General features: G+C 36.2%; 1 protein-coding gene across 4 annotated transcripts in view; it reads left to right on the top strand.

Moving 5' to 3' along the window:
- Pka-C1 (Protein kinase, cAMP-dependent, catalytic subunit 1) overlaps window positions 1–27,017 on the top strand; it is a 128,258-nt gene that overhangs the window by 48,631 nt on the left and 52,610 nt on the right. For all 4 annotated transcript variants that reach the window (XM_089862467.1, XM_089862468.1, XM_089862469.1 and 1 more), the window contains one exon: window positions 6,148–6,249. In XM_089862467.1, coding sequence (XP_089718593.1) covers window positions 6,201–6,249 — 49 coding nt within the window. In that variant the 5' untranslated portion in view covers window positions 6,148–6,200. The remainder of the gene's footprint in view (window positions 1–6,147; window positions 6,250–27,017) is intronic.

Here is a 27,017-nt window from a genome sequence, read left to right as displayed (position 1 = left end):
CAAATTATCCTATAATTAACCTTGAACAAATGATATTTATTAGTTTTTTCTTTGACTTTTGACTATCAAGAATCATTTGAATTTAATTATTTATTTGGTTTGGTTTTTATAATTAGATAATTTATTGCAATTAATTGTGGTTGCCAATAACGTCGGTTAAGAAATAAATATTATTATTAAACTGTATTAAATGAAGAAACCGGTACCAATATCATAACGCCGAGTTAATAGACTAAATTACGTCACATATTTCGTCATACTGCCATAGTTTTTAATGGCCTCTATGTACTGCCAAAGCCAGGCTCATTGACGTAACCGTCACAGCTGTATTGTCTCTAATAAATACAGTTGTAGGCCAAATGGTAGTATTCCCCCTCCACGGATTTTTAAAAGTTTGTACTCATTTCTGATAGTAAATGAGGTGGGGAACACGATGCCGTCAAAATTTTTCACCGCAAATGATTTTTTTTTTTAAAAAAAAAAAAAGGTAGCACATATTACTTATGGTTGTTTGTATATTTGATATTTGGGGCGCGTACACTTGTTTAGATTATGTTTGGGATATTTTAGGTTCAGGTTAGGTTCAGGTTAGGTTAGGTTCAGGTTAGGTTAGGTTCAGGTTAGGTTCAGGTTAGGTTAGGCTAGGTTAGGTTCAGTTTCTATTAGATTTCTCCTTTTCCAAAATATTGCAATTTTCATAAAAAAAAATTCAAAAAAAAATTCAAAATCATTTGCGGTGGAAATTTTTAACGGCATCGTGTTCCTCACCTCATTTACTATCAGAAATGAGTACAAACTTTTAAAAATCCGTGGAGGGGGAATACTACTATTTTACCCAGTTGTACAGTAAATTGAGAAAACCTAATATACCTTTATCAATATCATCACCTATCTTATTCTAAAAGATTTTAATTTTAATTAAATTAGACTTCACTGAACTTTAAAAAAAATCAAAAAATTAAATAACCTTGTAAGGTACAAATCCAGTCACGCTATAAACGCATTCAAATAGTTGAATTTATTTTTCTGTTTCTAAACAATCAAGTTATTCAACGGATTGATTTCAGTTTTATTCCTTTGCAATCTCATCATTGATATGATATCCTCTTCAAATAACTGTTTTATAGCTTTTTAGGTAGATCTCGGATATCGAAATAACACGGTATGTCATCGTGAATGAAAAAGAAACAACACCCAAAACGTTAAGCCCTTACTTGATTGACTGTTGGTAACAGGTATTTTAAACTTAGCAAAGATGAAAAGAAAATTTAAAAAAAGAGAAATGCATTTTTCAAGATCAAAGTTCTTCTTAAAAAAAAAAGAAAGAAAGAAAAAGGATTTATACGCGTACATCAAAGAATCAAATTTCTGCTCTTTAAAAACTACCGTACCATGAACGAGTAATCGTTTTTCATAGTTTATAATGTTTAAAGGGAACTTGAAATGTTAAGTTCTGTATTCATCCTGAAATTAAGGACTAGTTAGCTCCTGTGCCAGGGTTTAGTAAACAGGGTTCATACAAACCTGGAAAACAGGGGAAACCTGGAAAAATCAGAGAAATAAATAGTTGACAAAAACCTCAGGGAAATTTAGATTTTTTTATATTAAAATTCAGGGAAATTTGCGTCAAACAGGGGCCGAGTAATTAAGCAAAATGTTCGTAAACATACCCCCCTCCATAGGAATAACATTACACTATACTTTGGAGGCTCATAACTCTGGTTCTACTAGAGATACGGGGATGCCCTTTGAGTATGTTATAGTCCAATTTATCCCCCCCCCTCCTTCGTTAACATTTTCTCCATAGGATACTCCATATACAGGGAAAACTTGGAAAACTCAGGGAAGTATATGGGGGAAAACCTGGAAATCTCAGGGAAATTTGTTTTCCCTGTTTAGGGAAGGTGGCATTATTTACTTGTCAAGGGTGGTAGCCTACCTGTTCCGTAGGGAACATGCGCACAAATGTAGTTAAGAGTGTAACTTGATAGCAATACAACTCCTACATTAAAATTCATCATATGATTTATTTAATAAACTAGAAACACAAGTGTTTATCTGCAATATTAACGGTGAAAATTAGCATAACACTCTGTAGTTATAGACCCCCCCCCTTCAGTGAAACAGACAATAGAATAAATTGGTACTGTTCTAGACTAGTCTACCAGTAAGGGTTTATATATTTAGCGTCGTCTGCTACGCAAAGTAAAGATAGTTAGTCGTATATTGTTTTTAATATCTGGAAATACACATATTTCAAATATCTGTTATTTTACGCACATTATAATAGAGATGGGCCGATACCGATCCCATATCGGTATCGGTACCGATATTTGACTTTAACCGATATATCGGTATCGGTTAAAAATGAACCGATATTTCTACCCGATATTTTTTAAGGACAAATATCGGTTCATTTTCAAGCAATACCGATATATCGTTTAAAGTCAAATATCGGCCCATCTGTACAACATATATTATAGCATCTATTTTCTTATTGATATCGGTTAATATATCGGTATCGGTTTAATATCGGTTTATTCGAAGGATCGGGTAAAATATCGGCATCGGTACGTATCGGTTTCCCAAGTATCGAATGATATCGGTATCGGTTAAAACTAGTATCGGCCCATCTCTACATTATAATAATTTTTTGATAAAGAAGACCCATGTACTCAGGAATAAATTTAATTTTAGAAGTAGGAATGGAGAACGGTTAGTATTTACTTCAGTCCGACTCATAGACCACCCAGTATAGAGCGTACTCTCCCCTCCAACACGTAACGAAAAGTTTAAATTATCTTATTGGCTGCTCACTTAAACTACGTTTTGATGACGTTGCTGGCGGGGACGGTGAAAAATAGTGACGTAATTCCTTTTTACCTCTGTCGCTATGACCCCCCCCACCTCTTCTTTCATACCCCCTCCGTCCTCCGTGGAAGGGAGTCCGGGACTTTGACGCGCGTCCAGATATTACTCTGTTCTCCGTTCCTACTTCTAAAATTAAATCTATCCCAGATGTACTTTAGTGTCCCTTTAAAATCCCCAATGGCCAATTTTTGAGAGACTTACATTTGAAAGAGGCGCGTCCGCTTGGGGGAAATGAAAAAAAAAGAAGGAAACGCGTTGTGGAGTTCAACTAGTTGACGCTTTTGAGTGACATGTTTTAGCTGCCGGCATTAACTTTCTATCAAGTACATACATATATGTTCCCCACGATCTTTCTTTCTTTCTTTTCTACATCAATTATAAATTCTTTTTATTTTTATTTCAAAGATAGGTTTAATGGGGGGGGGACTCTTTTAATTTCGATACAGAATGGCGCCAAGAAAAAAAAATAAATAATTATTATTATTTATGAATTTTAAGTTCTCCCAGGTGTTTTTCTTCGAAATCAATTAATACTTCATTTAAATATTATTGTTATTATTATTATTTTTTATTTTGTTTATTATAGTCTTTAGATTTAATTTGTGTAATATTTTTCTGGTTATTTCGTGACAAGGTACAAATTTATTAAAAATTCAGAATAATTAAGTACTTGGAAAGTTTTAGAAACTGTTTAACTACAGTAACCTTTGACCCTTGATGCTGAAAGTGGTTTTTTTATGGAAGTTTATATTAAATACTAAGAGAGGTGATTTTAATCCGCAGCCATATTGAAAAATGGTGGCTAGAAAAGTTTCTGAAACTTAATGTTTTATAACTTTAATGAATTCTGGATTTCATAATTATAACCATTTAAATTTTGCGTTATAGTGCTTCATCAAATGCTTAAGGTTAGATTCTTTATCAGTGCAATAATACGTTGCTACTTCATATTTAATAATATCATAAGTTCATAAGATATGTTCCATAAGTTCATAAGATATGTTCCATAAGTTCATAAGATATGTTCCATAAGTTCATAAGATATGTTCCATAAGTTCATAAGATATGTTCCATAAGTTCATAAGATATGTTCCATAAGTTCATAAGATATGTTCCATAAGTTACAAACTGGAGCTTGTCATGAAGTGAGTGAGGTAGGTCATAGATTCAGGGTAATTCGACGCCTGGTTTTGTCGCTGTCAAAGGCTTAGTAATGCAGACTAAATAGGACATAGATGGAAGTCCTGTAAAACTAATTAACCGAGTGTAGTACTTCAATTCTCGCTTGTCGTTCTGCTAGAACTAGCTCCTAGTAAGTCTCTCAGTAGCATTACGAAGTATAGGTAGTGTCATACTTATGGTAAGAACATATCTTATAAACTTATGATAATATGTGTAGAATTTTACTAGATAAAGAAGGTATTTTTATCTGACTCTATAGTACAAATTTCATATTCCATGAATAGTGACTCTATCATTTTAAAAATTCTCTGGAATTTCCCAGAATTCGTTAGGTATAGGAGATAGCAATATTTTGCAATGCTAGTTAAAGTTTTTTATGAAGGAGAAATAGTATGAAGAAAAAAAAACCACCCATTTAATCGATTTAAAATGCATTTAAACCAAGGATATGTAAAAATGATATTGCTTTGCACCACACACACGAGTTTAAAAATCACTTAAAATATTTCATTTTATTTTATTTTTTTACCGTTACAAATTCGCCCTAAATTTTTTCCCGAAAAACACTTTCTCTTTCGCTTTACTAAGGTAACTTTCTAATAATTTTAACACCTCCCTGTTGGGTTCAACCCATAATTCCAGGCGGCCTATATATCGAGAAAGAAGGAGGAGGTACTATATTATAGTTCATTGGGGGGTACCCTTAAAAACGTTTGATAACTATTTGATTAATTAAAGGGTTGAGAATGATTCATTGGTTCACTTCTTGCAAATTAGGGGTGAAATAATTTTTAATCCTTGATTATCAAATACTGCCTTGAGAAAATTATTACAAGACTGCAAACGTAAGCAAGGCTTACGGAATTGAACTTGTGTTTATTTTTTTTTTTAATCTGCAAGAAATAAGGCTTAGCACACCTTCCACCCTCCATCTTAACTGTTTTTATTTAGCTCTGTAGCTTGCTTCTAAATTAGGCCCTAACATTAGGCTTAGAGACTAATTTCATTAGTTTTTCTTACTCCCTTTTGAATTTGAATTAGGCTTAAGATTAAGATTTTGCTTTCGTTAAGTATACTTAACTGCTAATTTCCTTATGGTTATGAAATTGGTAAATAAATACTGTAACTTAACCCTTAAATGGCGTAGATAAAACTTAAATGAATGAACCTACATGTTCCAGGAGCCAAAATTACGTTTTAGGCTTAGGTTTTTAATTTTCCCTCTTTGAATTTTAATTAGGCTTAAGATTTTACTTTCGTTAAGTAGGCTTAGCGAAAAAAACTGTATCTTAACCCTAAATAGGCCTAGATAAAACTTAAATTAATGAATCTATATGTTCCAGAAGTCAAAATAAGGTTTTAGGCTTAAGTTTTTCATTCTACCTTTTGAATTTGAAATAGGCTTAAGATTTTACTTTCGTTAAGTAATCTCCTCCCATTTCTTTTTTTTTTTCTTTTTATTATCGGTAAAAGCATTTTAGTATAGGCCTAGTATAATATCATTTATTCAAGGCACGATTTCTTATCCATAGCCTTAGTCACGGGGGCGAACTAAGTAGAATGAATTTAAAAAGAATTTAAGAGAGAGAAAAAAATGTATGTATATTTCTTTAAATTAAGCACATATAAAGACTAGGTTAACCTGCGGGTCACTCGTGCTAATGGTTTTAAAAATTTTCTTTTTTACGAATTTGAAAAACCAGAGCTTAATATTTCGTTAAAAACCTTAGACAACCAATAACAAATATTCATTCCACGGTTGCATTTAAATTTTAAATAATTTTGAAACGGTATCGACCTCTAGTGTTAATATTGAGAGGTAATTTGAATTATTAAATAAATATATACTTCTGACAATTTATAAAATATAACACTTTATAGATAAGTATAGTTTTTTTTCTCTCTCTTAATAATTGACGTCATAGTTTGTACCTCTGTACATTATGCTTATGTCCTGTCATATTAAAACACACGTTTGCTGCCATTTCCTGATAATTTAATAATTTTTTTTATTTTCTATTTCTAAAGTGCCTTTTTTAATTTCAAGGTCTGTTTTTTTTGATTTTGTTTTTATTTATTTTATTTTACTTTTAGGTGTGAATCGCCGTGTGTTTTTGTGACGGCGGTTTGTGGAATATAGAGTCAAGATGCCGTTTGGATGGTTTAATAAAAAGAAGAATAAGCGGGAGACAGGTGGTGAGTTGATTTTAAATATTTATCTCATTTAATTGTTTAAGAAACCGGCGTAAATAAGAAATTAATTGCGTATTGGGTTCAGTTAAACTTCGAAAGATGTCGGTACTATCTTAATATGTATATAAAAAATACGTTGATAATTTTAGCCGAGTTCGCACTATGTTAGTGAAAAGAGACGCGATATATAAACACACTTAACATGGATTTATGAGGATTACGGATTTTCATTTTCACCGAGGGGAAGTTTACTAATGTTGTTAGTTTAAATCAAATTAAATTAAATTAATCTGCGTAAGGCGTAACTTAAAAATACTTACACCCTCTCTATATTAAGCTTATATCTACTCCTCGTGTCTTATTCTCTCTGTTAATACCAAAGTTTCGCAGTAAAAAGAAATATGTTCTGCAGTGAAGCACTGTAGTTTGGCAGGGGCTATGGGATTTAGCATTAAGGCGTTGCCCCTGAAGATGGGCTTACTCCCCATGCATAAATGCTATATACATTTGACCTCTGACCTTTACGCCTCCGAATATAGGTGTTAGGATTCTTCATGATGGTAAAGGAATAGTATCATGGAACTTACTTCCTCCAAAAGTTTTAAAAGTCCATTAAATTATAATTGTGGCATCGATTTTATGTTTAAAGTTCACTTAATTCAGCACCCAAAAATGTCCCTGATTTTTCAAAAAGATTCCCCATTTTCTATGGCTTGAAATCTGTACCTTGGAGAAGGGAAGTTTTATTCTGGAGTGGTATAGTTTTTGAATCCCAGCATGCTTTTCAAGGCATGGAAATATTTTTTATTTTATACTAACTTAGTCACGTGTAAACAGCAGTTCTCGTTGCTATAACGAGATGGGACCTAAAGCATAATTTATGTATAAACTTAAAACCGAGGTACTATGGGTAAAATTTACGGCCATGTTTGGGAAGGACCCTCTTGTCTTAGCGCTATAGACAGTGATTTCTTCTCCAGTATAAACTTCCCTCCTTTAAGTCTGTATATACAACTGCAGGGGAACTACAGCCATCAATGAAGGGACCAAGGCTTAATTTAGGGTTGATAAAAGAATAGAACAGAGAGAGAGAGAGGGGGGTGGATAGATAAAGGTCCCTCCTGTCTAGTATAATAAATGACCAAGATCTCTAATGACTAAAATAAATTCTGACAGTTGTCCCGAAAGACGATATAATGGCAAAGTTGAGGCCGTACCAGAACTCTTTTACGTGATGGTGTAGTTTTAGGTTCTCGTTTCAATTTGAAATTGCACTACCTTCCAATGGAAGGTCTAGAATGAGAAAAAGATGAAGGATTTATATAGTTCCTACATGAATATTGAATAACGGAATAAGAATAATAATATTTACGTTTTTGGATTAACCTTACCTCTCAGTTGACATCGTGACCGTCAGAGATTGGGGTAATTAGGTCAGTTTCCTAGGGACCCGCACCTTCTAGAGGTCTGGGACTAGTGTAGGGCTGTTTTGAGGGGGAAGGGGCCTCGATTTGCTGAATTTTCCCAGGGCCCACAAACTCTTTCTAAGGCCCTGGTTCACAATAGGGAGCTAACAACTGGCTAGGGGGAAGAGATAGTCTGACGTCACGCAGCCCCCCTCTGGTTGGCATTTTTGCGCGTAGAATACTGTTTCCAACCGTTAGGGGGATGAAACTCCAGTAAAAGATAGAGGGGTGTGACGTTTCAGGGTCAGAACTGTTAGCTCCCTTTAGAGATATTAAATTGTATTACAAGTCCCAAACGTTGATTAATTCTTCAAAATTATCATTTATTTTTTTTTATTTAGTTAAATATTCATGATATTATTGGTGTATCACTTTTACATCATAGCTATAGTGAATGAAGGGTATATAAATTTTAGTCTTTTTTCGGTCTGAACGAATGAGGGATAGCTTAAGCTTTTCTATACGACTGAATGGCTTTGTCTCTTTCAATTAGTTAAGATACCAACCCAAAGAGAATACTGTGATAGTAGTAGTTATAGTTAAAGCCACAATTTCGGAAAAAAATTTCAAACCTCTATAACCCTTTCAAGTCATCCCACGTTAATGGGACTGGGTTAGATTGTTTTCGGCCTAAATTCATCCTCTTAATTGATAGAACGTATCATGTGATATTCAATCACGTGACTTAAGAGTATAAAGACGACGTCTCTCAGTTCTTATCAGCTTCGGAATTTCTAAATTTCTAAAAATATATTTTTAAGTTAACCAATAAGCTTAGGGGTTTGACAATTCATTTGGACAACAGACAGACGCAACTTCTTGAGTTATGGTCTAGACTTTCTAAAAATACCAAAGCGGGTCAGAAGTTTAAGCTACGGTTGAAGCGTAACATTATAATAAACTTGAGTTTAAAAATAAAAATTAAAAACCGCATATAAGCATATAGCATAGCGAAATTACGGAAGCGTGCAATGTTTTTTATTTATTTTTAGTCGGAAAGACTCTGTACTGCCACCACAAATAGGTACGATTTAATCGCGCCGACCCAAGCCTTACCCTTTTCACCCGCTTCATTTTTTAGTGACCGCTAAATTGCCTGATTTACATTTTTTTTTTTGCTCTTGAGGTTTGGCATCCATTTTAAGCCTCTTTTTCTAGCTCGTATATACCCTCGGGACTTGTATATCCTTCTCCTTAATAAGAAGTATGGCGAGTAAGGGTTAGCAGCTTCTTTTAAAAAAATTCATACTTTGTATATAAAAAAATGTTTGTAATGATTCGCGCATCTCATACTGCGCAAATTTGAGACGTCGCGAGGTTTTGCGCGAGGAACGAAAGTTGGTCGAGTACTAGTGAAGGAGGAAGAGGAAGCTTTTGGAGAAATCGGCTTAGGAATAAATAAAAAAAAAGAAAAAAAGGGTAGCGCACGCGCGCGCCAAGATCGAACGGAGCTGAGAGGAGAATTCCTCGCGCGCTGGTTGTGTTTTCCCGCCATCTCTCTACTCTATCCACCACCTTCTCTTCAACTCAACGTTGCGTGTCCCGCCAAAACTAGGGATCTCTCTCTTCTCTTCTCTTCCCGCGCTCTCGCCAAAGACATAGAAATCTCTCCAAGAGAGGCCAAGTATTGGTTCGTGGGTGAGAACCGAAAGGTTTTCCGAGCCTGCTATTTTCTTATTTTATTTCTCTTCTCGGTTTTTGCGGATAAAATATTTCGCGCCTTTTTTGATATTTTTGTCGTTTCTCGAGGGACGTATAGGTTATTTGCGCGCGCGAAATTATTGTTTTCGCACCACCTTCTTTGAAGTTTTTGCGTGGCAAGTGTTACACGGTAGTTAATAATATATTATTGACTAGTTGCGTTGTTGGTAGGTTTAAATCTCCCGGAATTTTCTTCATCGGGTCTCGACTGTCGCGCCCGCGTTTTTTGTGTGCTGAACAAGGAATTGTTTTAATTATCGTTAATTAGAGACTGGTATTCGGAGCATTGAGTGCGCGTTCGATTTTTTGGCGGTAAGTTCAAATGTTATTGATTGATTATTAGTGACAGGTAGTGTTTTTTGTCACCAAGAAATTAAGATGCATGCATGGGTTGATCATGCCATGATGGCGTACGTACTTATGGCGGGAGTTATCTGGCTTCCGCTTATAGGAAACGATGGGGGGTAGGTCGTTCGAAAAAGGCGGGAAAAGTTGTATGGTTAGTTGCAGGCTATGAAACAGGTGGGAACGACGCGTTAATACTATTTAATTCAATTGTATTAGATCGAGCTTTTAATTAAATTGAAAAATGAAAAAAAAAAGAATAACCACCACTAATTTTCCCTATTGGTTACAAGACTTCTTTTCAAAGTTAAAAGAAAACCTTAACCGCTTAAATAAACCACGGGATACAATGCCATTATAAGGAAAGAAATTCTTTTTATAAAGACCTTAAACTCTTGTATTGTTCTCCGTCTCCACTTTCAGGTTTACAACTTTACTAATTAGGGTTTCATGTCCTCGAAAAAAGTACTCCATTATTATTTTTATTTTTTATTATTTTGTTGTAACATATCTCCCCCTTATTTTTGGTTTCGAAATCGCTCCAATTAAATTGAATATCCTAAAGTTTTCTAAACTTAATTGAAATTAGGAGAAAGATACGGCAATATATAGTGGTGTTAAAAATGAGCCAGCTTAACCTTTTAATTAATACAAAAAAAAACTAAAAACTATAACTGAAATAATAATGGTACCTGTATATAAAACCATAAATAATTTCCCCCTATACTTTAAACGAGGCGCTAACCACCACATGACCCCTTAAATTTAATTAATTAAGAAACTGATTAAGACAATGATTAATTAAGGGGTCATCCCTAAAACACTCAAATCAAATCATAACTTGATTTGAAACAGTGTCCCTTGTGTCAAACAAAATGTCATAGATCAGAAGTTACATTTTTGACTCAAAATTGATTTCCCCCATAGAACATCCCCCTTAATTTATGGAAGGCAGTTTTATCAAAAACACCCCTGCCCCTATATATAAACATAAAAAATTACACGGACTATACATCGGCTGGGATAGACTTAACTGAGGGAACTTTAAACATTTCGAAATAAAACAATATATATATATTGAAACCGCTGTTTTAATATAAACATTGAACTCTTTTTCCACCTGCGTTATGACGTTTATATTTAGCTGGTTAATCCGCAACAGTACGGGGGTATTTCCCATGGACTATGTTTGAAAATAAACTCTTCCGGTATCTTTCTAAAAGGAGAAAACTCACTGTACGAATAGGAGGTTTGAGTATATTTAATGACTGTAAATGATTATGGTTTGGAAACCACTTGAGAGATTGGTTAAGGGGGAACTAGAGGATGAAGGGGTACTTTTTACGTCAAATGCAGAAGCGAAGTTAAGTTACTAAAGCGTAGCGGAATGGTGTGTACCGATTCGTCTTCGATATCGGGCAATCTTCCAAAGTATAGCTATGGCTTTACTCAAACAATCTATCCTCAATCCCAAAGCCAGCCGCCCTGTAAATAAGATAAAAACAATAAAGAAAAATATAATAATAAGATTTTTAATATTTTTTTGGTCTTATCAGTGTGATAAAATACTCCCCGACGGTGAGAAAATTCTCATTTAAGTTGACTTCAAGGGCTTGAAAATTGATAAATAAAGAAGATTTATGATGTTAACCTATTAATTTGCCCACCGCCTTTAGTTTTAATTGAGATGCTTTGACCCAAACACGTGCAAGAAAATGTCTCGCGCTCAAATCGTAAGATCTTTGCTTACAAAATTGGCGCGTGAAAACATTTCCCGCGCGTTGTTATTTTAATTTCAAATTAGGCTTAAGTCATACTAGGCCTAAGCCTAGTTCTTAAAATTGAGGTGCCAGAATGTCTTTATAGGGCCCTTCACGTTTTCTGGTAAGTTGAAATCGTTAAATTTAAATACCTTGTTTTAGGCCTAGCGTCTTGCCAAATAACGTGACTTATATGCACTTATTGACAAATACCGTGACGTAATACGGACATTTCGCGAGTAATTGCCAAGTTGCTCCGCCCCTTTTTTTTATTAAACGACAACTAGGCCTATAACCGTAAATCTTTAAAATTTTCCATTCGAAATTATTTATTTCTTATTACTTAAATCGGCCTCATTTGGATATTTCAAGGATTTCTATTAAAATTTCTAAACTTACTTTGGAACAAGTTCAAACTTTTAATTAATCAGTGAAACGGTGTGTATAGTTATGCAAATGACATCCTGGCCCTCTTCTATAGTCAAATGCTTATATTGAGAGCTATTGTATCAATGAAGAAACTGCATGCAATAATGAAAAAAAGGACAATGCAATTCAGAAATACATTTTTCCGTTATTAGCACGAATGCTACTCATTATTTATTCAAGAAAGATATGGAGTGAAGGATCCAAAAGGAGGCTAGATTATTTTCCCCTATTGTTTGCTAAACTCTCTCTCCTCTCCTGTCCTGTTCGCTTCTCTTCTTTGGATCTTCAGAAACCTCTGAAAATGAAAGGCCGCTCCAAATTTGAGCCCTTAAATATGGCCGCCGAGAGAAAATGAACTTTTGCGCACGTATTAGGCTTAAGTCTTCTTATGAAAAGCGAGAGCTAGATGTAGTCAAGAAGAGTACGGCGGTCGAGAACCTAGAACCTAGATGGAGGTTAATTTTCCCTTCTGTAAATGACAGGGCCTCTATATGTCGCCCTCCCAGCGTTCCTAACACCCCCCCCCCCTTAGCTCTTTTGCCCTCAATTTTGTGGGTCTTTCAATATACTCGATGTATACTATATATATATATATATATGTAACCAACATTCCCTTGGTTAGAATTGTGCATGGGTTCGATCACGAAGAGATGCTTTAAATGAAGCGGACATCAATTTGTACCACGAAACAAGTGTTTTGAACGGATAATATCTTGTTTTATTCATCCATGTGATTCGTTACATTATGTTAATTACTTTCAATGACAATTACATCGTTCTAGCTAGATAGGGTTAAGCCTCTTCTTCCCCATTTGGAGTTATACTACTAAGACCAACTCTTGTTTTTACGTGATGTTTAAACTGATGCACCGTTAGGAAGCTCAAGAGGAACCAGTTTTACATAACCATCCTCTATATCTCTTGCTATAGAACGCGAAACAATTCATTCTTTCTATTTGTACAAAGTTTTTCATCAAAATAAGCGCGAAATATGCCTAAATTTTCCATTACCAAGCGTGCAATTTAATTTACTTAACTCTTGGAATTCAGTTTATATTTATTTCCCGCCCAATCCAATCTACCATAAGTTTATAAGTGATATATTTCTACCATAAGTATGACACTTCCTATACTTCGTAATGCTACTGAGAGACTTACAGCTCGAGCTAGTTCTAGCAGAACGACAAGCGAGAATTGAAGTACTACATATGGTGGTTAATTTTGCAGGACTTCCATCTTCCTATTTAGTCTGTACTAAGCCTTTGACAGCGCCAAAACCAGGCGTCGCTTTACCTCGAATCTATGACCTACCTCACTCACTTCAAAATTACAAGCTCCAGTTTCCAAGTTACCAGTGACAAACTTATGGATAGAACATATCTTATAAACTTATGTTATAACCAAGCGCAAGCGACTCTTTCATCTTTGCGTTTTAATATCAAAAGCTGAAAAGTACCAAGATTTTCTTATTTATTTATTTATATATATACATATATTTGAGGTTTTGCACGACTCTTCTCATCTAGTCTTAATTCAACTTGGGACTCTTAACGGATTTTCAGCATCCGGTTTTGCCTCTTGCGTGGGAAGATGATTGCCCCGCAAATTTGTTTTTCTTTTTAAAAATAAACGAGTTTTGCCGTTTCCACAGAACACTAATTTCACCTATGCATGCTGTATACAGCCAAACACCTTTTTATTTTTACTTATCTTCATTAATTTCCTGTAATTATAAAAATAGCTCGGTGGTTTAAGAATTTATAAGTTCTCTTAGAAAGATCCTTGTTCATTTGAAAAAGATGTTTTTCATTCCCCGGGGTAATCAAGGATGAGTTATTTATTTGTTAGATTATTTTTTTTGCTGGAGAGATGAGTGGTTTAATTTAATCGTAAGCCCTTTCATTAAAATGAGGAGTATATTTTGGGATTTTTTTAAACTTAAATATTGATGAGTTTGTGAGCGACCCATGCAATACTTTATAACAAAATGGCAGTGCACGTTTATTTTGACTTTTTGAAACCTTACAAGTTATTTTAATGACCACATGTATATTGACTTTATTTGCTTTTGTGAATCTCTCGTAATGTCACGTGTTTAAGCATAAGTTTATAAGATATGTTCATCCATAAGTATGACACTACCTATACTTCGTAATGCTACTGAGAGACTTACTGCTCGAGCTATAGCTCTAGCAGAACGACAAGCGACAATTGAAGTCCTACACACGGTGGTTAGTTTTGCAAGGCTTCCATCTTCCTATTTAGTCTGCATTACTAAGCCTTTGACAGTGCCTTACCAGGCGTATGTCGCTTTACCTCGAATCTATGACCTACCTCACTCACTTCATGACAAGCTCCAGTTTCTAAGTTACCAGTGACAAACTTATGGATGGAACATATCTTATGAACTTATGGTGGTGTAAGTAAAGTATTACATTTACGTGTTTTTATCACGTGACTCGACTCTCGTTTATTATTGATGCTTATCAGCTGCAGTAACTAGATCCGGTCTTCGGAGTCTGAAAAGCGTTATCTTTTTATTATTTATTAATTATGTCCGTTTCCTTACCGGACATCTCGTTAAACATAGATCTTAAGTGGATTACCCAATCCTTTGCAAGGGATTTCTTTTTCCCGCTCGCCTTCGGGAAATATAGCTGTTAAAAATCGAAACTCTAGCTTGCTGGCCTTGCTGGCTTCGCATCAGTGAGGCGATAAGAATTCCGTGACAAAGTGCTGACATTGGGAATTACTCGCGAATAAATTGCGTACTGTCGAGTTGTTGATCCCCTAGTATTAACTACAAAAAAATTGGATGGATCATGTATTTCTAGTTTACTCCTAAGCCTTTGCTTCTTCCAAGTAAGCAATCTACAAATCCTTCTCTTGTTTATAACCGTGAAATTAACAGCTTGACATGAACGTTAATAATGGTTTAGTTGTCCTGCCAAATGGGAGTCTGTGAAATAGTCCCTAAACCTTTCCGTGGTAGTACATCCCATCCTCTGAATGAATGGAATTTGCTAAGCCTATTTTTTTATAAGACTCTCTTCAATACAAGATTGGTTTCACTTTCACTTGGATATCTTTAAACAAAAATTATCTGATAAGGTAGCTGCACGTGTTACGAGAAAAGGTTTAGGTTAAACCCGGAAAAATTCCCCCATTTCCTTTCTTTGTGAAAATATACCGAGCAAAAAACCATGGCCGCCTTTTATCATTCTTTAATAGTTTAAAGGTCAAGGGGTTTAGAAAACAGCGCGCCTTCTCTTACGTTATAAGAAAGCTATCTTTCCGTAAAGACCTAAGAATTTTCCGGGTTGTAATAGTTTAAGATCTATGTAAACGGATGTTTTTTTTTGTGGCGTAAGCTTTTGAATTTTTATTAATATGCATGTATGTTGTAAGGGTATGTAATAACTGAATTTGTATCAATGTCTCATGAATATGAACTGCGATCATGGTTCGAACAACTTCGGTGATAATTATGTTGAATCGAATAGCAACAAAGGCACACTGCAGCGTTCTCTGTTAAATTTTGTGATCATTCAGTACTTTCAACCTGCAGGAGATGCTCTAATAACAAATTTCTGGCAACGCTGAAGCTTCTTTACCCTGTTTAATGAACACCGTAAGATGCATGGGATGATTGAATACCTTTTTATTATCGATGCTTGTTGGAGAAGGACTATACGCAATGCATCCGCCCTCGCGATTGGTTAATTTTTTTTTTCTTACACCAATCTTTTTCAGCATTCGACCTTCGCGGACTTTTTCTGTTCCGCCGAAAATTTTTGTACGGGTTCACGCGCTTGTCTTTTGTCTCGTCCCTTTTTTTAAAATAGGCTTAAATCTAATACGCTAAGCGTTTTTTAATGTACGCGTATTGCTAGGCGATCCTTTTCAGAGCTATTATCTTCGCAAACTATTCCTTCCTTTTTCCCTGCTGTACTAAAACGTGCAAAAATTGATTTCATCGTTCGTCGTCATACCCTTGGGTTTTCTCTTTTCTCCGTATAGGAGCTCCTGTCTGAGTATAGACTGAGTTTCAGGGGCCCTTTTATACGAATTAAAGCTTTCACTATAGACGCGTATACTTTTGTTACGATTTCACATTCATACCGAGAAAGATTATCGCGGTTAAGAGTTTTAAATTCGCGGATTTCGTGCTTGGGATTAATTTGCGCTCGATCCCCTAAAATTCAAACCAATTTTCGTTTATTTTCTTAGTGTAACGTAGTAGTAGTTTTGATGTATTCGATGGGATACTAAAATCAAAAGGACATAGATTAAAACGTAAAGTATGCTTCGTTCAGTTACCAGTCTTTGGTTGTAGACAACGTGTAAATTGAGAGGCAAACGACCCTTTTCCCAGCCTCCTACACGCACCAACCAATCAGATAAGTCCCTTTTTTAGTTCGAAGTATGATGGCGATCCAAACGTTAATTCTTGGTACTAGGAGCTCAGTCACGCGTGGTCCCTGTAATATGGTCGTGACGGGGGTCGACACTATGCTGATAGGTTAAGGGGGTTTCTCGTGTTACTCAGCGCGAGTAAGCTTTAAGGAAGTATACTTTTGTTTATATTTATAGACCTTTGCTAAAATGAATGCAAGGAAATTGAATTAATTTAGATTTTGACCTTTGAACTCGTGGATATTTAAAGTCTAATGTATAATTAAAGTAATTGAGAAAATTAATGGCCAAAATTCCAAAGACGTAAATAGAACCCTTGATATTTTAAGCATTAGTTCGGTTAAACCGAGTCCTGCAGGTACCTTTTAGAGAGATTAAATAATAAAGATTATACAATTTAATTAAATATCTCAGGCGATGCCTAGACGAATTAAGAACGTAGAATTAAATCTATTCAGGCTTAGGAAATTCCTTCCGTTGTATAATTCTTCATCTCTTCTTGAGTTTTAATCTTATTTTCTCTCGCCTTTTATTCTCTTATATTGTGTAGCTATTCTTAAAATACCTTGCGGTATTCAATTCATCTAGGCCTAATCTACATATTAGTCCTTATATCTACAAAGAGCAACTGAACTCAAGGGTTAACTACTTAACTTTCATTTCTTGGGGCATTTTACTTGTAAATCGTACCCAAGCCTAAATGCAGTTCAGATTTGAGGTCTCGGTGAAAACAAAATACACCAATAAATAATTTAAAGTTAAATTTACGGAAATGACCAAGGCTTAGTGAAGTTAACGTTTTATTATAATAATTACGAGCCAAGGCTTAACGAAACTTGTGATAATATTTAAGAATCCCTTTATAACATTTATTTTTGCTCCAAAAAGGCCGAGTGTCATTCCAATATGCGAACTCAATTTATTGGAAAACCTGCCTTTTCTCAAATGCAAATTTTAACCACTTCCAGTTTATTGATCAGGTGAGGAATGCATACAGCTAATTGGAATAATTGTGCCTCCATATATATAATTCTGATGGCGTCTTTCTAACTGTGAGGTCAGACGCACGCGCAAAGTGCAACAGGCAGCAAGATAGAAGGTAAAATTCGTCATACCTAATGATTAGTCTAGCACTTCTCACAAAATACGCCTAGATACGTTGAGTGAAAAATGGATGTAGCGCAATTATTCATTCCTAGTACCTGTATGCATTCCTTAGTGTAGAGAAAGTGCCTGGGAGAGAATCCAAGAGTGTTTCTAAATGTAAATGCGAAATTTCCATCGGAAGAATAATTTAAAAGTCTCACTTGCGACTGTACGTACTCTCTTATCTGTTCCACGAGTCTAATTCCGGAATTGCGAGCCACCCCCGCGACTTTGAGATCTACTTCCGTTTGCAAACAAAATAACTTCCTCTTCTACTGATTAAAGTTTGATGAAAATTTAACTGACCAACAAATGGCCTATTTCTTGTCGAAGTTTATAAACACTATCGTTTAAGTTAAGAAATGAAAAAGTCTAGGTACATCTTTCTATTTTAAGGAAACGATCTAATGCCTATATAACCTAGTTCCGGTCGCTTTTCTTCCCCCGCCATTTCGGTTTCTTCCGATGTATATACATGTCTCAATGTAGTACATACATGTATAGATTTTTGGGGCGATTTTTCGAAGTGGAAAAAATTCGATGTATAATATCTTGATGGGTGTACGATGTATAGTGGTATATATATAGCCATGGTGCGGGTTGGGGAAAAGGAATTTCGTGTTCTCCATTCGGGGGATAGGGTCACTTTGGTGCTGTGCACTTTTTGCGCGTTCCGGTAGAGTGAAACGTAGTATATTAGTACGGGTTCGGTTCGGTTCGGGTCGGAGTGTGTAGGGGGAGCTACGTTTTTGAGATGGTTTAGGCTTAAGGAAAATGGAAACCCGGAGAAATGGAGAAAGCATTTGTTTCCGGAAAAGGATGAGGGATGATGGAAATGGGGGCGTGGCTAAAAGTACACTTTTAGGGTTTTTATGTATATATACAGGGTGTTGGTACAAAAAAAGGAGAGTTATAGAACCGAAGAGTATATAGTGGGAGGCTTGTTTTGGGAAATCAATTTTGAGTCAAACAAGTTGGGAAAACCAAAATATTACCTCTCCGTGTCAAGAGGTCTACTACTACAAACGTATTTACCTAGATATGGAATTATTTCACTTTTTTGAAGTAAAAATTTACGAAATATTGAAGCAGTATTCCAAACATAGCGAATGTACAGTAAAGCAGGCGACATTTCACATCCAATAAGGATAAATCTTGGACACATGGAAATCAGTCAATGGGGAAAAGAACAGGAAATGAAGTCTACGCTTCAGCTGTTTACCCTATATTCTGAAAGCTACATTCACAACTGGTTTGCAGTGTAAACACTATCGTCTCGTCTCACCTCAACAATATTCTTAGTTTGCCAACATGAATGTTAACGTTAAATAACACCAAAGCTAGATTGTAGCTAGACGCACTAATAGTCAATGCGCACCATAAAGAGAATAATAAGTCTGTAGATACTACCCGTTTACCATTAGCCCTTTTACTAATTGAGTGTATTTAACTTTCGGCTCACTCTGAAACGTTGATGTCTGTTCATTTCAGACACGAAAATCAAAGCCTCAATTATTTACTCTTTGTTTCACTAAGCCTATTGCGGATAATACTTGTTATACGCGCCGGAGTCTAGGTCTTAGTTTGCTTCATGAAATCACTAAACCAAGGATTATTCTATATACAGATGTAGTATAGCTTAAGCAATATATAAACAGCCATTTCAAATAACAATATTAAAAAAACATCTTTGGAATATCAAAATGAAACAGAGCTTTAAAGCTACAAAAGTACTAAATGCATCATAATTACGAAAAATACTTCCACATATTCACTTTATATTATGGAAAAAGGGAATATTAAGGTTCTGTATGATTTCTTAACACATCAACACAAGGCTAACTGCTAACGCGACGCACTAGTGTAACAATGGACGGACACACACAGACAACAAGAGTAACAAGGAGTATAAACCCATTAGTGGAAGCAGTATTTGTTTTCCGAAACAATCTCACTTATGTTTATCCTCTCTAGACTTCGCTAAAAACGTATTACTACTACGTAAAATATTAATAGACAGGCAAAGATTGATACCATTAAAGAAGGAGCGCAATATTATCCATATTTTCATTTCATATACAGAGAAAAGAAATTATTATGTTTCTGAGAGGAGCTTCCCATTTTGGTTGTTGTTTTGAAAAATATATCGCAATGCACGGGCCTTGATAGATATAGGAGGCAATGAATGAAATATATCGCATGCACGGGCCTTGGTAGATATAGGAGGCGATGATAATCTCTCTCTTTGCACGAGAGGTTTATCTTTAATATTTAAATAAATATAATTATTTTTAATTATTTTAATCTTCAATAATTAACATTAATAATAGTTAAATCGTTTAAAATAACGTTATACCTATTATCATCTCAAACTTTGCTAATATTGACGTTTAAAGTGAAGGGTACCCCTCTTGCCCACTTTCTTCAAATTTTGGGGTATATATACGATTCGTTTCCATTATAATAGTAAGGAAAAAGCGCAATTGCGAAAACCTGTGGTGGCGATCCCACCTTAGGGAGGCTAGACGTTTCTCGTAACCCTAGCTGATCGCCGCGTATATCCTAAAACCAAACGATGATAATGGAGTAGAAGCCAATGATACAGATTGGTGTCTATGTGGAATAGACGGAAGACCAGTGGATGGTGGTGTTAGAAGCCAATGATACAGATTGGTGTCTATGTGGAATAGACGGAAGACCAGTGGATGGTGGTGTTTAGGAGCCAGTATGTACAGACTGGTGTCCAAGTGGGTTGGACAAAGACCAGAAGATGGTGGTGATTAGTAGCCACTATGTACAGACTGGTGTCCAAGTAGGTTGGACAAAGACCAGAAGATGGTGGTGATTAGTAGCCAGTATGTACAGACTGGTGTCCAAGTGGAATGGACGAGGACCAGAAGATGGTGGTGTGAGAACTCAAGTAGAGGAGCCGTTTCCGTGACTGTGAATGCAGTTCGGAAATGGCGAACACGTTTGCTCCGATTTGGAAACTGCGAACGCGGTCACGTGGGTGTAACAACGGACAGACACACAGACACACAGACACACAGACACACACACACACAGACACGGCCGTTACAGAACCTCTCCTGGACTACGTCACACGGAGAGGTAAAAAGTAAGATTTATGAATTTTTGCCTCTACAAGGGACACACGAGGGAAGTTTATGCTTAGAGTGTTTTACGGATGGCCCCTTAAAATTAAGTAAGAAATTGAAAGACAATGGTAATTAAATTTAAGGGGCCATCCCTAAATCGTTTTGTATCAAAGTTACATTTTCGATTGTAATTTGATTTTTCCTTCGAACTCCTTGTACTTGGGATTTCTTTTACCACCGTTTATGTTACACCCTGTATATATATTTTTACCCCATATATTGTCCACCCATATATACTCTACTGGGTTGAATTAATGTTGAGATAAATGGATATTCCTGCCTTCCGCCCTAATCACTTTAAAAGAGTGAACGAGTTCAATGTATGTATGTATGTGCTTTTTGCTCCGATGATGCGGCGACGTTGGAGAGAGAGGAAGATGGAGGATGGAGATGAAGGAGAAAAAAAAATGGAATTTCATTTCAGTTTCGTGCACGAATAGATTCCCTTGATATTTAATGCGTTTTCTATAAGAAAAAATTGTACCAAATCTAATTTGCTTCCATTTTTTTGGAATGGAAAAGTTCGATTGATTTTTGAGCTTTTCGTTTTTGAGATGGTCGCAACCCTAGGTTAGTTGGTTGCTTGGTCCGTGTGTAGGGTTTTCAAAGGATATGTCTCCAACAAGTGGTTAGATAGATATGGTTTTGAATAAAAATATTTAGTATTATATATGGTTTAAGTAAGAACAGCGTTGTGATTAATATTTAGTTTGATTATTTAATGCAATTTAACTAAGGTCATAATTGGATTAATTAAGCTCCATATTTCTTAAAGGCATAAATTAATTCTTATAGTTTTATTTAGAGATAGTGTGCGGCCAAGTGTTGCCAGGCATTTAGTGCAATTCAATTCAATCGCTATCTATGGATACAACAGACTGAAAAGCTTGTAGATCTGTGTTCGACTCGGTGATCACTCAGTTCCAAACCTGTATACGTGCAGGAGATGCTCTGAAACATTACTGGCTGGCAACACTGAAGGGCATTCGGTTAAAATTAAGCGGGTTGAAGGGGGAAGGAAATTTCTCTAGCCCCCCTTTTAGTGCATACTATATATAAACAAACGTTGGTAACGAATTTCAACCAATTTATTAAATAATTTATAGTTTAAAAGCATACGCAACTTCGAGGAATCTGGTTTCAATTAATAACTTAGAAACGGGAAGGAAATTCATTAATTTTGAAACAACCCGATCCTTTCCCTTAAATATAAGTGATTATGCATAATATATTTAATAACCCACCTATATTTACGCGTGTTATATACAATTCCCAATATAGGTCCGGGTTTATACTTTTGAAAATGAAAAATTCCCACATTGCTCCCAGTCTCTAAGGGGACTTGAAATATATTTTATTCTTTCATGAAATATGTAAAACGGTTTTTTTTCTTGGCACGAGCGTGGCTGGATTTTCTTATAAAACTTAGATCAGTCAACATTTTTAGACGCGCGAAAAAGGGCCCCAAGACATAACATTGCAAAACTTCAAAGGCCCAGACTGTAGGCTAAAATCTTACGTTCACGACGGTGAAGTCACAGTTAGTCACGTGTCAACCACTACGTAAAAGATTCGTGCACGGGTTTAGTTTGAAAATTAGTTTTCAGTTTCGTTTGGCGGTGAGTGTTGAGATAGCACCACATTGTTAGCGCCTTTCCTTTAGCCATAGCTCACTCGATCATGACTTACTACCGCGTGATCGAGTCAGCTACGCTTTAGCAGACGATATTTATATGAAACGTTTCAGGATTCTTGGCGCGGTATTTGAAATTCATTTTGGATGTTTGTCTATCTATTTTAGTATTCAAAAGTCTTGGCTCAAAAATCACCAACTAGTCTATGCTACTCGTTTTAAGTCGTCTGCTCTCGCGTCTGAACAGGGAAATGAACGTACCGACGAAATCACCGAAAAGAAATGCCGCGTGTGAATGGGCCTTAAGAGCCCTTACAGCGACCGGGGCGTAGAAAGAAAAACCAACCAGAATATTCTAGTTTAGGTTTACGAAATGGGATAGAATACTGAAGTAAGAGGCCCTGGGGTCCCCGTATAAAGAAGGTGACCCTGTCCTTTAAAAAATACCGGATTCAAACTCGGGATACTTTGAACTTGTAGAGACGAGACTTTGCCCACTGTGGTTGCATTTTTGATCTTTCCCGGGGACCAGCACTCTTTCTCGAGTTAGTACCCTAAGCCTTGGCCATCTCCATGCATGTCAGATCACGAGGATGATTAAGATTTAATACGAAAGGGTTAGGTTTTCTCGTCTGTCCATTCAGACACGACGAATAATGCATGAAATAGTTTCACCCAAAAGAGGTTTTAAGATGGGTTCAGATCTGGCGAAACCGGGGGAGTAAGCTGTACATCTTATTCAAGACATGGAGGGTTTTCTAGATGAAATATCCAGGGACCCGTTGCTAAGCGACGGAATACGGCGAAAAAGGACCATTTCTTTTCTTTTCTTCTTCATCTTGGTCTTCTTTTATATATATGTAAACCAAAGAAAGGGGTGAGGTGATGAAAAAAAGAAAGAAAAAGATTCCATCTTACCGGTTGGGATTGTAAGAGCGGAGAAGAGTGATGTATTCAGTTAGGCTTGAAGTTGATTAATGGAAAGTTGTGTCGGCATAATTGTGTATACAGTACCATTCTTCCCCTATTAACAGAAGAAACTCTATACGATAACTTTACTGTAATACATTTCTGATTGTAACGTTTGGTAGTCACATTCGTTTCGCTAGTTTTCTTCTCAAGTTAGGACTGAGAAGTATAGAAACATTCTGACAAGTTACCTCCCGGACCAGCCAATTCTTTACTCGTTGTCTCTTCAGGTCTCCTTTAGGGTCTGGTCCCAATGCACTTTCTCTGTCTCTTATTCCTCTCGTAAAAACGCTCCATTTGTTAAGCGAATTTCTTAACGTTGGTTGAAAAGGCTGTGCCAGTTTTCATTATATTTTTTTCCCATTTTATTTAAAATAGATTTTTAATTTTTATTTTTTGGAAAATCTCAAATTTAGGCTTAGAGAAAAATAGGGAATTTATTTAGTTTCGGAAGCTGTAGCTACTGACTTGTTTAAACACATTTGGTTAGACGATAAAATAAATTAAGATGGCTTTGTTTTTCTAAGCTCGCGGTACATCGAGATGTGATCTGGCTATAAATAAGTCGGGGTTCGCGCATTTACGGTAGCACGCAGACAGTTCACGGCGAAAGAAAGAAAGAAAGAACGAACGAACTAATCTAAAAACAAAACAAAACGTTTGCAATGGGGCTAGGGGAAGAGGACCACGGAGAAAACTTATCACTGTTTGTTTACGGTTATATTTACACAAGATTTAGGGACTCTCTTCCCTTCCTCGTGTTCCCATGCACCACCACCTTTCTACCGCAGCGTTAATTCTCTCGAATGTTGACTCTATGGTTGGTTGGTAACTCTGGCGTTTGCTCTACAGACTACAGTATATTCTGTTTCTGTAGATCTGAATGTGTTTACGCGGCGCTACGAAATTTATTTCTATCTTAATTCTCATCTCGCGGAAGATAATTCTGCGCGGGAACTATCTTCGGATTTAGACTATGCCTCTATAGTCTAGGTGAAATATATAGTCGGGTGTAAATTTACCCGTTTGTTTATTGAACGTTAAGTCTAAACAAGACGGAATGTTTATGGAAATAAACCAAAGGTTAAATGATAAAATTTTGCATCCGTTTGATGAAGATAATCTAGAGTTTGGCCCAATTCCCAGCTTCGGTTTTAATTGTCAATAGACTGCGAGGAGTTAATTAATTTCGTGAGGAGAGACCAAGACACACAGAGGCCGGAGGTCGTACTGTTAGGTTAGTTCCCTGGAACGCCAGATGGAGAGGCTATCCAACTCGAACTGCCTCTAGTGGTGCTTCTTGGTGTCAAGGAAATAACCCAAGAAGGTGACCTCCGCCGTCCCTGTGGTGTTTGCTACTCTTCTGGAATTAACGGAATGGTATATTGATGACCATCTCTATAACTTGCCTGTTTAATCACATACTTCTCTATGATTCAACCTCGTTTACATTCTAAACTTTATAACTAGACACTTAATTATTGAGCATCTAGTATACCCCTGTATTTATTTCTCAATTGACTTGACAAAAGCTTTATTAATTAGTAGTAAGAAAAACATCTGTCGAGAGAGTTACACGCGGAGCCCTGGAGTTAAGTTATAATGTGGAAAAAGGGGATGGTAACGGTGCGGTGTTAAGCCTTGTCTTGACATCTTTTACTTTGTACGCAACGAAAGTCCTTTTTTCTTCTTCATTGCCGAGGCATGGGACAGTTACCAACAACCACCATATTTTGTATATAAAATATTGAGGTTTACAAGTTCCCGACATCTCTGAACAGGTTTTTGTACCTCATTTTGGGCATGTCGCTCTAGTGCTCCAGAGATTACCGCGTGTCTTTTGTTTTACAGGGTAGTTTTCGCATCGTTTTTCCATTGCACGTCCCATCTTTCTAAAGAGCATACATATAGATATATATACATACATTTTGTGGGAAGGTCCAGCCCGGTCAAAGGAGGCGCTCAAATTTAGGGATGAAAGCGGGTCCTGGAAGGGGTTAGTCCCAAATTGTTATCTTACGTGGAAAAAACCCCTGTCGCCATCACTGCCAATCTTTTCACTTTCTAAAGACCCATCTCCCACAATATAAGATACAGGTCCTTCTGGATTTTGCAGGGAGTTTTTTTCTCTCGACCCTTTGCCCTTTAGGGTTTTTCGCGCCATTAAGGTTCTTTGTCCCTAATTTTAGAGTAGACATTGGGGTCATTTTTTTTTTCTTTCACCCTCTCTCTCTGTTGCAGTCTGGTGCGAACCAAGGCTTAAAATCATCTCGCTGAGCGATCAATAAATTTTTAGTGCCGTCTTTTATTAATCCCCATTGAATAATGACGTTTAATTAACCGCGATATTGATTTATAATTAGCTATATAAGCCGTTAATGACTCGCGATAAAAATAATTTGTAACTTTAAGATTAAGAAATTAATTTAATTTAGCTTAATATACACAACAGATAACTAACTACGTCACTACTAGAAAATGGCGTGTAATCTCTTTACAAAAGATCATAGGTAGTGTTAAAACACTATACTTATGTCCGTTTTCCTTTCCTTTATCCCTTCCGTAACGGACTTGAACCGGAAACAATGTAACCCGGCCGGTGCTAAGCCTAATGTCTTTTCTTCTTCTTCTTCTTCTACTTTCATTTTGACACCCATCTTGGCGTCCTTCCTCTGAGATTCTCTAAAGTCTTGTCACGTGGTAATGACCCTGTTCTTTGCTAATGAAGGTTTGGAAGGGAGAAAGGTATTTTCTACGTTGTAGGCTGGATCGATGGGAATAAAAAATACGTTATTTTCTTGCCAGGATAGAATTTTAAAACTTAGCCAAAATCATATCTAGTAACATTTTTTTAACTAAAACGTCACTTATTTTCAGTTTAGCACGGAATTCACGATTCGTTTTCTGAGATGATAATCTCTTAAGGTTTTTTTAAGTTTCGCTATAATTAGATTGCCTTTTTCTCTGTAACCTTTTAGAGCCAAGGCTTAATACGTACTTCTGATTCGTGACGTGATTTGATTATATTGCAAATTAGGCTTAGGTTATGGATTTTGTTGAGAAAAGATGGTAATGCTTCGATCGGGATATTTCGTTGGAGCAAATTCCAATTTCAATTTGCATCTATAGCATAGGACTTCTAAAAGGAGTATAGGTGGGACTTCATTATTTGGGTGGGCAATAAATTTATTCACGGCATGCAAATAAACCCAAAAGATAAAGGTAAAACATCACGTGGGGGTTCATTAGATTATTTTTCATTAGCGCCCAGAATTAAGTTAGATCGAGGCGCCGGGAAGTTTGCTAAAATAAAGTAATTTGAACTTATGAAAATTCCGCGGTTTCTGTTTTACACCAATGTAAAAGGTTAGGCTTAAGATTAACTGATGTTTTATTTTTAGTTTCTTTTAATATGTTCCGCTAAAATCTCTCAACTATTTTTACATCTGTGAGATATAGAGACGGAATGAAATGGAATGAAAAAAATAAACCGTCAGATCTTAAGGGTGAAGTGCTTAACGGGTGTGTGAGAGTAAGAAAAAATAGCTGGCTCAGCTAGGATGAAATTATTGGAGTTAACGCGTATCGAGACGCGTACCCACACGTACAGTACGTCCTTTCCATATTTCATTACGTTTCTATCTTCTCCCAATCCTATATTATATTCCCCATCCCCATCCCCCCTCTCTCTTAAGGATCTAGTCTTATGTGGCGGAAAACGGAAACGTAACGAAAAACCGTTGCGGAA

This window comes from Phalangium opilio, unplaced genomic scaffold, assembly GCF_054372755.1.
Source record: "Phalangium opilio isolate 3A_F unplaced genomic scaffold, DU_Popi_V2 ptg000540l_1, whole genome shotgun sequence".
NCBI lineage: Eukaryota > Metazoa > Arthropoda > Arachnida > Opiliones > Phalangiidae > Phalangium > Phalangium opilio.
This window is presented reverse-complemented; position numbering and strand designations above follow the sequence as displayed.